Raw genomic sequence first — 11,351 nt, 5'->3', positions numbered from 1 at the left:
CGGGGGAAATTTTACGACATTGTTTTTCATGGGACAGGACCAAACTTCATTGATAAAGCGGAGATGAGCTCTCCGGGGCTTATGCAGCGGTAGCAGGTGCTTCGGGGGCTTGCTCAGGGACAACTGGCATTTCTGGGGCTTGCTCTGGATTATCGGAAGCAGGTTCTTTAGGGGCTTCGGCCTCAACTTCGGCTTCGTCATCTCCGGCTTCTCCCTCCTCCTCTTCACCATCAATGAATTCTTCTTCCAAATCAGCTGGGGGAGAGATGAAGGTGCTGGTAGAGGCATAGTGGGCAATCCGGTAGGCACGGTCGCGGCGAGCGGCAGTCTTCTCTGGGACTGTGTCAGTAGGAGCATCCCCACGCATGCTGTGCAGGGCGTCCAAGTCCAGATTTTCATACCAGGAGCAGGCAAACCGAAGCGCTGTGTCAGCTCCGGCCCGCGCAGCAGAATGGCGCCACTCGCTGAGCTGCCTGCCGGCACCAAGAAGCCACACGGAGAGGCCGCTGAGGTCCTCCGGCACAGGTTCCCCAGGCCAGAGGCACTTAAAGATCCGGATCGCTGCTTCTGGGAGCTGGCTAAGATGCCGGTTGATAACCTTCATATGTGTGATCCGGGAAAACAGGGTGGCGACGTGGTCCTCTACGGTCCAGGGGGCGTCCGGATCAGGAACCGCATTCTCGATCCGGAGCTTTGTGACGTTCACCTGCGCGCGCTCCTGGGAATCCGGGAACAGCCCTGCGGAAAGATCAAAAGAAACCAGCTTGAGAATAAACCGACAAGAAAATAAAGCTTATAAGCAAAGGGCAAGAACACCTCCTCAAGGCTTTGGCATCAGTATCCTTGATCATTTGACCAAGAGAAGCCTGGGCCGCCGCAAGAACAACATTTCGGTCCCGCTCCAGTTCCCGCAGCTTCCTCTCCTCTTCAAGCTCCCGGCGCAGCTGCCCCTCGGCCTCAGCAAAATGCTTCTTGGCCTCTTCCACCTTGGCCTCACTAGTGGCAGCGGCATCCTTTAGCGCTTGAGCGTGTTGCATCCCCACCTGAAGCAGCTGCGCCTTCATATTGGCGGTTTCACTGCGCTGGGCCTCCAGCTCGCGACGGTGCTGGGCAGACAGCTCCTCTTTTTCAGCTGGGATCCGGCATGAGCTGAGTTAGTAAAACAAAACAGTAAGAGAAAAAAGAAGCCGGCGGAAATGGCTTACCTTTGAGGGCGGCAACCTGGCTGGTAAGGTCATCCAGGGAGGCCTCCGGCAGCGCGGCTGCACAAAAGAGATAGTTTAGTAAAATTTCTGCGGAGGCATAACCGGTAAAAAAGAAGCCGGTTGGTTAAAACAAACCTTGGCATTGGTTGTGAGACAGCTGGAGCGCGCCAAAGGCCTCGATGAGCTCGCGGTGCTCCCACAGCAGCTCCTCGAAGAGCTCCTTGCGTGAGTCCAACACGCCCTGCAAAAGTTAAACGAAACAGTGAGCTATGCTGGTTTTTTGGCAAGTTTCGCGCTAAGTACTGCGTGCTTAACCCAAAACTCGGGGACTGGTTATGCCGGTTTTTTGGCAAGTTTCGCGTTAAGTACTGCGTGCTTAACCCGAAACTCGGGGACTGGTTATGCCGGTTTTTTGAAGCAAGTTTCGCGCTAAGTACTGCGTGCTTAACCCGAAACTCGGGGACTGGTTATGCCGGTTTTTTGAAGCAAGTTTCGCGCTAAGTACTGCGTGCTTAACCCGAAACTCGGGGACTAGCTATGCCGGTTTTTTGAGTTTCACGCTAAGTACTGCGTTCTTAACCCGAAACTCGGGGACTAGCTATGCCGGTTTGTTCTGTGCAGTTTCGCGCCAAGTACTACGTGCTTAACCCGAAACTCGGGGACTATGAGGATATATCTACAAGATCTAAGTTGAGAACAATTCGGTATGAAAGAAAAGATTCAGATTTCAGATAAGAAGCTTACCAGCACGTTGTTGTGTGCATCGTGCCAGGCGTTGTCGAGTTCACGCACGGCCTGCTTGAGCCGTCCTAGGTGCTGCATGCTGTTCCAGGGGCTGCGCGGGTCAATCAGCATCTGCCTGTCCCTGCCGATGCCGAGAGTGGCCTCGGTGAGGTCCGAGAGATTCCACTTGTCGACGTAGTGCTGCAGCGCGCCCAGATTGGCATCGCCGCGGTTAAGCACAACGATCCGGCCCAGCTGCGCTGAGACCTTCTCGTCGGCTTCCTTTGCGGCGGTGTGCAGGGTGAGCGCTTGGGAGATCGTGGGTTGCTTCGTCGCGGCCTTGACGACGCTGGAGAGCTGCTCAGCGCTGAGCGTTGCGCCCTTCCGGCTTGGAGGCTTCTGGCCGGAGGGAGCAAGAGGAGGCTTGCTGGAAGATGGTGGCAGTGAGGGTGCGCCCTTGGCCGCCGATGCCGGCTTCCTTGGGGCAGAGGAAGAAGTCTTGTCGGGGGAAGCAGAAGTGTGCTTGGATTTTTCGGGGACGGGCGGAACCAGAGGTTCTGACCGCCTGGTTTCTTCGGAGCCGGTGCCCGTGTTGCTGGCGCCGGGGTCTTCAGTCTCAGGAGGGGAAGAAGTGTCCTCCTCCGCGCTGGAATGTTTCCGTTTGGGGGTCGCGCTCCCCGAACTTGTTTTACCTCCCCGAGGGGAGGATGGAGCTTTGCCGGCACCAGAACGTGCCGGGCTTTGTTGAGGAGGGTCTTGGGCCTTGTCCTTGGAGGATTCCGGCCTCATTCCGGTCGCGCTCCTGGTAAGTTCCAGAGCGGGCCTGAAAGATAGAAATAAGAGTTAACCGCAGAAATGAGCAAATGCAAAGGTGCAAACCGGAAAGCTGTGATGATAGAGTTTTTACCCAGAGGAGACCGGGATCTCGTGCTTGCGCTTCCTCCCGAGAGGCCTAGTGCTTGACTTCTTCTGGCGCTTGGGAGCCGGAGCATCGCTGCTACCAGCGTCAGAGGCAGGAACCTTCCGGACTCGTGAAGCCGGAGGATCCCCCACCTCGGCGGAGATGGGAGTCACGTGTTCCAGCACCTGGGGGTCCTGGTCAGCTGAAACCGGAATCAAAGAAAAAGAAAAGCAAAGATAAAGTAGGTGAGTCAAATACCTCAAGCACAACGCAATCATCATCGTCACTGCCGGAAAGACCAGAAGCAGAAGGGTTACCAGGGCGGTGGGAGTGCGTCGGGCCCATCTTGTGCACGTTGCCAAGGATGTACGGATCCGGGTCCACGTCGTCCGGGAAGAAGCGCTTGGGGGCAAAGGATGCCGGCACCTTAGCGCTGATCCGAGGAAAGTCCTGCAGGACAAGGAAAAAGCAAGTTAAAGCAACAGTTTTGATCATTCCGGAAACACTATTCCGGAAGCCCCAAGGTCTTACTTGGGACATTGGCGGGCGAGTGCGGCTGAAGGGCGGCATGCCCCACGTCCAGGCATCCGGCATCTTAGTTTTACATATATGCCTGGCCTTGAGGACCACATCAGATTTGCACATGGAGAAAGTTGTGATCCTTGTGGGATCCCTCCTTCCACTCATTTGGCAAATCTTGTGCACGCGGCGCTGCAGGGGGAGAACCCGGCGCAAAATAAAACAGCGCACGATATCATCGGCACTGATGTCGGTAGTATCGTTGAGCGTCTGTATGTACTCAACTATCCGGTTGGTCTCGGCATGGCCCTCCTTGGGATTGAATCGCCAATTGGCTCTGGAGGGAACGCCGGGAACGTATGCCGGCAAGTTGATGAAATCGGCGGTGCCGGAATTCCTAACGTAGAAGAAGGTTTCCTGCCAGGCTCGGCAGGATTCCAAGCCGGAGAACTTACAGAAGGTGCTCCCCTGACGGGGCGTGAGTATGCACGCCCCGCACTGCACAACAGGTTTGGGGAGCGGAAGCTTGGGGTCCTGGATCGAATTGATCCGGAGGTTATAAAAACGGGCGAAGGTTTCGACGGTAGGCCAGAGGCCGACGAAACCTTCCATGAAGGAAACATAAGAAGAAAGATAAAAAATGGCATTGCCAAGGAGATGGTGGGGTTGAAGTTCATAGAAGTCGAGGAAGCGCCGGAAGAAATCCGACGCCGGTAGGCCAAAGCCGCGCTCAAAATGGGCGGCGAAGACCACGGTTTCACCTGGCTCGGGCGCAGGCTCTAGCTCTTTGCCGGGAATCCGGCAGAATACCTCTTCCGGTATCCTTCTGGACCGGTACAACCAGTCGATTTCGGCCTGGCTCACAATGGAGCCCCTCCAGGCCCCACGGGTGTAGGCTGCGAGGTTCACGCCGGTACTTTGGCCAGAGCTGCTGGCTTCTTCCCCCCGCCTGCCGGTTTCTTTATCCGCCCGACCGGCTTCTTCCTCCAACCGGGCGAGATCCTCCTCGAGCCCGTCGGATTCGTGCGATACGGATTGTTCTTGACCCAGAGAAATCTCGGGAGATTCACTGAACTGGGTGCTACCGGAAAGCTCCCCATCGGATTCTTCAGACGACATTTTCACTAAGTGTTGAAACTACCTAACAAACAACTTCCCCAGGATCTACTTGCTCGTGAAGATCTAGGCATAAGAGAAAACGAGAAGAAAAAGGAGGTAAATACTTCTACCGTACCCGCGAAGAACAGTGAGATGGGAAGAGATCCAGATCTAGCAATACTAACCTTGGTTGGGCGGTGGAGCTTCCCTGGGGTGTCGGACCTGGAGTTCGTCGGAGAAGAGGGCGGCGGCGGAAAGCGGTGGCGCCAGACCTCAGGAGGCAGAACGCCACGGGGGAGAGAGAAGAATGACGAAGCGAAGCTTGACGAAGAAGAGAGCCTGAGCACCGCAGGGCGTCTCCGTAGAACTTCGCCGGAGAGGGTGAATCTGGCGACGGGCGGCGGCGCAGGAGCTCTGGGCACAGAGAGCGCTGGGAGTTTGCAAATGGCGAAGATGGAGATGCAGTAGGGAGGACGAGGAACCGTCACCCCCTTAAATAGGAGGGAGGTTAACGGGCCAGAAACCGTCCGGCCCACGACCTTCCCGCTGGTGGGCCACCACGCAGCATCGAGATACACGCGCCACATGAGGCTGCCACATGAAGGGCCACATGGATCCGGTCCGGCACATTAAATGTGCGCGGGAGACGAGGAATTTGACCCCTGACACTGCCTTGTCAGGCACAGTGCGCATGTCACTGACAAGTCCGGTTTTCAAGTTATTCTCGACTTCGTCGAGGCGGGTATTAATGACAAAGAAACCGGCAAGAGAAGCCGGAAGAATTCTGTAAAGTCCGGATAACTAAGGTGGGTTCGGTGAAACACCGGATAAGTTCTAGTTGAAACCGGAAGGATTGATCGGTACGCTTGAGAAAGGAACCTGGCATGGCCCGTCGGATAGAATCCGCCGGACTATACCAGCTTCGGGGACTAATGTCGGGGGGATGGCCCCCGGTAGGACAAGAGCATGGCAAAAAGGCCATAATAGAGTATTTTAGATACCGGATTAAAGATTAATCCGGATGCTTGATATTGAGAGAATTATGCTAAGTTTGTATGAACTGGTATACCAGGAGGGGTATACCGGAATGCGGTGAGCATAAGAGCTTGGGATACAAAGGCAAAGATGCCGGTGCACTAAGGTAAAGATACCGGAGAACCGGCATAGGCACAACTGTAGCATGTCGGCACTCCAGTCAAAGATTCCATCAAGGACCAAAGGACAAGATGAACGAAGCACTTCAGCTTTAATCGAAGCCCTGGCACCAAAGCAGAAGGTGACGTAAAAGATACCGGGCGAGGTCATCAGTCCCTGATTAAAGACAGAACCGGCACCAGCTGGGCCAAAGTAGCTTTATAAAGTAGCTTAGCTCATTAGAGATTCCATTAGGGTTTCTTCCCTTGTAAGCCACCCTCTCCCCTATAAGGAGAGGGGGCACACCCCTGCGCGGGAGGATAACGCATTAGCCAGAGATCGATTCAGTAGCGAATAGGAGAAGTCTTGTACCGTACCATCTTCAACCTCTGGCTTTCGGCCAAGTTAAGCAATACAATCCGGTATCTTTCCTGATAACCAAACCCTCCCCCGGATCCTCTAGCGCACATTCGGCCCCAACTCAAGCCATCCCATGGCATCTGTCTGTTCACCACGACGACACTCGCTCCTGGGTGCATCATTGCCCATGCTCCATTTGTGACTGCTCGATCTAGACGTTCGCTTATTCTTCCCCTCTTCCATGTGAAAGGCTCACCAGAAAAACCTAAATCCTCCAAGTCACAATCAGTTAGGGCATCTTGGAAAGCTTGCATACAGTTTTGTCGTCTCGGGTTGCCCCCCTCCTTCTCATGGGAGAACAAAATCTCATTGAAGTCTCCTAAAACCACTCAAGGTAAGGAAGAGTCATTTTTCAACTCTCTTAATTTGTCCTATGTCTTATATTTATCCTCCCAGCGAGGCTCTCCATAGAGACCAGTTAGCCTCCAAGTTTTCTCCGGGCTCTCAACCACCTTCACATCAATATATTTGGGAGCTGAAAAAATCAACTCAACTTTAATATCTTTGTTGTAGAACATAAGAACACCACAGCTTCTTCCATCACTAGGATTACATATTTTGAAGTCCATCTTCAGTCTCCTTCTCAAACGCTCAGCCGGATAATCATCCAGGTGTGTCTCCGACAAGAACATCACCTCCGGGCAACAACGCTTCTGAAGATCCACAAGCGCGAGAACTGTCGGGTCATTGCCAAGACCCTGACAGTTTAGTCCTAATATTTTCATTGCGACCGGACGGACTCCTCGAGGGAGGCCGCCAATCCTTGTGAGGTGGAGTTAGCTCCTTCCCTCTTCAAGTGCTTCTTTCTCTCATCATCCTTAATCTCTATGGCATTTGGACTCTCTGTTCCGTCTGTGATCATTGGTACTTTTCCATAATTCTCTTTATTCTCAATTTCTTCTGGCGACTCCTCCCCTAGAACTAACCTTTAGATCATCCGTTTCCATATCAGCTTTTTTGGAAGGGCTGGTGCATGTATCCTCTAATTCATCTTCTTTTGTTTGGATCTCATCACCCACAGTTCTTGGGTGAAGGCCCCCACCATCGATCTGGGGATGTTTATTTGTATTTGCGATGGTATTAAACCTCCAACTCTGTTGGATAACACCATCTTGTCCCCCTTGTTCTCCCTCACGACCTCTGCCGCATGTACGGCCGCGTCCACCCCGGGCATCCCAAGAACCACGGCCAGAACGCGCACCACCCCGGCCAACTCCAAAACCCCGTTCATGCCAGGTTTCCCACTCCGCCTTAAGAAAATCTCCCCACTTCAGATTTGCTTCCTCAAATTCACCTGTACCACACTCTAAATGTGTATGACCTATATGACCACAGGGAGCACAGAATCTTGGCATTTTTTCAAACTTGATCGGATAGACCTCTCTTTCGCCAGCTCGAGACATAGATACAAAGCGGGCAAGGGGCTTCCTCACATCCAATTTCACGCGTGCTCGGACAAAGTTTCCAGCTCCATTGACATTCAGTTGGACTTCAACAACTCGTCCCACCTTTTTCTCTGTCAAATTGGTAATCAGTGATACATTTTCGATATCCCACCGGCACCTTGTGTATTTGGATCCAGGTTGTAAAGTATTTCAGATCTATTGTTTCTGGCAGAACTAACCAATCATACGGTTCAATAAAACAACAGCGTGACGAAATATCACATTGTCTGTCGTGTCTAATCTAGTGAAGACTTGTACTGTCCCCCTCATCTTCTTCACGGACGGTCACCAGAGAGTGGAGGACAACATCACTCCCCGCACTTCAGATGCAAAGCCGAAACGAAAAATACAACTGAATCGAAGCCAAATGTCTTGGACATGTTGTATAGTAGTGTATAATTTTGGGACCCGAGGCGGCGAGGGAGAGCAGAGCAACCACAAGAGGAACTAACCGTTCGTTAGTCCCGCCACCCACTGTTGGTCATTCATGGCCAGACTCCGTCTCGCCGCGGTCGCCTTCCACCTCTGCCTCCTGCTCTGTCCGTCGTCCTCCCTCCGTCGGCTCTACGACGAGGCGGGAAGCACGCCACGCCATGACAGGAGCAGGACCGCCTACCACTTCCAGCCCGCCAAGAACTGGCAGAACGGTACAAACTAGCGCTTCTGGATTCACTGCGTTATCTCTCGGCCCAATTGTGGATTGTGGATTCAGCTTTTCTAAAACAAAAGGTAAAAGAAAATTGTAGACTCAGCTAACCTGAATATTCTATTTGTGTGTCCGGTCGATCGTGGCGAAATTGCTGGTTAATTCGGATGGATTCATGGCGACCTCCTCCTCCCGATGGTGCTGAGTAGATCCGAATGGTAACATGCAATTCATTTTCTTTCTTTCATCCTATTAACTGCTCGCGTCGTGCGCTTGCTTGCTAATTTGCTGAATTAGGCGTGGACTACCACACAGACGTGTTTAGACTTTTTCTTAGTTTCCCCGTCTGAAGTTTTACCTGGAACATATCCATCCGTAGGTAGTAGGGGAAAACCAGAGCGCCACTGGGAGCTGGCATGTTAACAACCAACTTCACTAATCATTTCTCTCAAAAAAAGAAACTTCACCAACCATTCAACAGTACAGATTACAGAGATTGAGACGTTCGTGATACAGCATGTAAACTGACAGAAAAAAATGTAGTACTGAAAGTCTGAAACAACAGGAACTGACAGTTAATTTCCGTTGCATTGCATGGACGTACAGGGCCGATGTACCACAACGGCATGTACCACTTCTTCTACCAGTACAACCTACACGGCGCCACCTGGGGCAACGGCAACCTCTCCTGGGGCCACTCCGTCTCCGTCGACCTCATCAACTGGACCGCCCTCGACACCGCCCTTGATCCTGACTCCCCGTTCGACGCAAACGGCTGCTGGTCGGGCTCCGCGACCATCCTCCCCGACGGCCACCCGGCCATGCTGTACACCGGCATCGACGCCGCTGGCAACCAGGTCCAGAACTTCGCCTTCCCCAAGAACGCATCTGACCCCCTCCTCCGCGAGTGGCTGAAGCCCGACTACAACCCCGTCATCCCGCTCCCCAAGGATGTAGTGCACGACAGCTTCCGTGACCCCTCCACGGCGTGGCGCGGCCGTGACGGCCTCTGGCGTGTGGCCGTTGCAGCCAAGGTCAACGTCTCTATGGGGTCCACGCTGATCTACCGGAGCAAGGACTTCCGGCGCTGGGAGCGGAATGCCGTGCCACTGTATGAGTCGAGCGCCGCCGGCATGGTGGAGTGCCCGGACCTGTTCCCGGTGGCGGAGCCTGGTGCACAGAACGGGCTCAACTGCGCGCCGTCGAACGCGGCGGCGAGGCACGTGCTAAAGCTGAGCGTGATGGCCAACCCCCAGGACTACTACGTGGTGGGGCGGTACGACGATACCTTGGACACCTTCGAGGCGGCCGGCGCCGACAACGACAGCCGGACCTGGCGCCGCCTCGACTATGGCCACGTGTACGCGTCCAAGTCCTTCTTCGACGCGCGCAAGAATCGACGCGTGCTTTGGGGCTGGGCCAACGAGTCTGACACCGAGGCTGACTACGTCGCCAGGGGTTGGTCTGGCGTCCAGACGGTCCCGAGGAAGATCTGGCTGGACAGCAGTGGGAAGCAGCTGCTGCAGTGGCCGATCAAGGAGATCGAGACGCTGAGGAAGAAGAAGGTCGGGTTGCAAGGAACGAAGGTTAACTCAGGCGGTGTGAAGGAGATCATTGGAGTCGCGGGCTCGCAGGCGGATGTGGAGGTCGTCTTCAAGATCCCGACCCTAGAGGGGGCCGAGAACATTGAGCCAAATGAGCTGTTGGACCCGCAAAAGCTATGCGGCAAGAAGGGTGCGTCAATACGGGGCGGCATCGGCCCATTCGGGCTGCTCGTCCTGGCCTCGGGCGATCTGCAGGAGCACACCTCCATCTTCTTTAGTGTGTTCAAGCATGATGGCAAGTTCAAGGTTCTCATGTGCACCGACCTCACAAGGTACAAGAAGAATATATCACCCACGAATTTGAACTTGTCTCGCCTATGTAAGATCAAAATCATAACAATCTTGTTTTTTCAAACTTTGGCAGATCGACTACGAGAGCCGACGTGTACAAGCCGTCGTACGGAGGGTTCGTGGACATGGACATCGAAGAGACCAAGAGCATATCGCTCAGAACATTGGTGAATTATTCATCACATACAACATATTCAAATGCTTATATGTACTGACTTGGAGTGATTAGATGTGTTATGTTCTTGTAACAGATTGATCACTCGGTGGTGGAGAGCTTTGGCGGCGGGGGACGAGCGTGCATCACAGCACGGGTGTACCCGGAGCACGTGGAGATGAGCAACAGCCACATGTACATGTTCAACAATGGAACCACCATGGTGAAGGTGTCCAAGGTCGAGGCTTGGGAGATGGCTACAGCGACCATGAACGTCGCCCATGACGGGTGATAAGTGATAACCCCAAGTGCAATGGATAATCTTAACACATTTTAATGTGGAAATGTTTGTATAGAACCGTGGGAGCTAGTAGGTAAACTTATCTCAAATTATATATGCCACTTATATAACAATTTAACTAGGATCTAACATAATAATAAAGTTATACTTAGGGTAAAAGGGAAGAGAGAGAGATGAGAGAGAGAGATAATATGCAAGGAAATAAAGTAACACACGTAAATAAAAGAGAGTTGGAGTAGAAACCCAATGCATCAAATGTTCTAGGTCGTTATTTTGTAAACCATTGGTTGACTTCAATTGAGAGCTCAAGATAAATGTTTTACGGGCAAACTTTACAAGTGATGCAAATAATGCATCTTAATGTTTACTAGGCCTCAGCATTCAGTTTTACCCGAAAATTTGGTCCGGTTTTTTTAGCAATTCGGGTAATGAAAAATGAGCACCAAAATATATCGAATTTATAATTAACTGGCAATTCGGTTCGGTATTTGGCTTTTAACCGATATGACGCTACACGGGAGACTGCAGCTAGTCGACTACGGCCATGTGTACATCAAAGTTCTTCTTCGATGCGCGCAAGGACCGACATGTCCTCTGGGGTTGGGCCAATGAGTCTAACATAGAGGCTAACTACGTTGCTAGGTGTTGGACGGTTCCGACGAAGATCTGGCTGGACATCGATGGGAAGCAGCTGCACTAGTGGCCGATAGAGGAGATCGAGGCATTGTGAAAGAAATGGGTTGGGTTGCTATAAATGGATTATGAACTCTTGCAGCTTGAACGAGATCATCAGCATAGCGGGTTCGCTGGCAGACGTGGAGGTCATCTTCGAGATCCCGTCCCTGGAGGGTATTTGAACAAACATGGGGGGGGGGGGGGGGGGGGAGGGGGCACCGGAACCACCATGGTG

The 11,351-nt window shown here is 52.9% G+C and overlaps 1 protein-coding gene across 1 annotated transcript; it reads left to right on the top strand.

The window, feature by feature from the left end:
• The first annotated feature begins 7,772 nt into the window (after window positions 1-7,772).
• Window positions 7,773-10,766, top strand: LOC127308358 (beta-fructofuranosidase, insoluble isoenzyme 7-like). Its single transcript, XM_051339163.2, has 5 exons — window positions 7,773-8,092; window positions 8,301-8,309; window positions 8,698-9,967; window positions 10,060-10,153; window positions 10,238-10,766. Exons 1-5 carry the CDS (start codon window positions 7,933-7,935, stop codon window positions 10,430-10,432), a joined length of 1,728 nt encoding a protein of 575 aa, XP_051195123.1. The 5' UTR covers window positions 7,773-7,932; the 3' UTR covers window positions 10,433-10,766.
• The last annotated feature ends 585 nt before the right edge of the window (window positions 10,767-11,351 follow it).

This window comes from Lolium perenne, chromosome 6, assembly GCF_019359855.2.
Source record: "Lolium perenne isolate Kyuss_39 chromosome 6, Kyuss_2.0, whole genome shotgun sequence".
Lineage (NCBI taxonomy): Eukaryota > Viridiplantae > Streptophyta > Magnoliopsida > Poales > Poaceae > Lolium > Lolium perenne.
This window is presented reverse-complemented; position numbering and strand designations above follow the sequence as displayed.

Excerpts from the sequence above, each read along its gene's own strand:
- LOC127308358 (XM_051339163.2), top strand. The coding sequence starts at position 7,933 with ATGGCCAGACTCCGTCTCGCCGCGGTCGCCTTCCACCTCTGCCTCCTG. Across the intron at positions 9,968-10,059 it reads ATGTGCACCGACCTCACAAG|ATCGACTACGAGAGCCGACG; the intron begins GTACAAGAAGAA and ends AAACTTTGGCAG. Across the intron at positions 10,154-10,237 it reads GCATATCGCTCAGAACATTG|ATTGATCACTCGGTGGTGGA; the intron begins GTGAATTATTCA and ends TTCTTGTAACAG.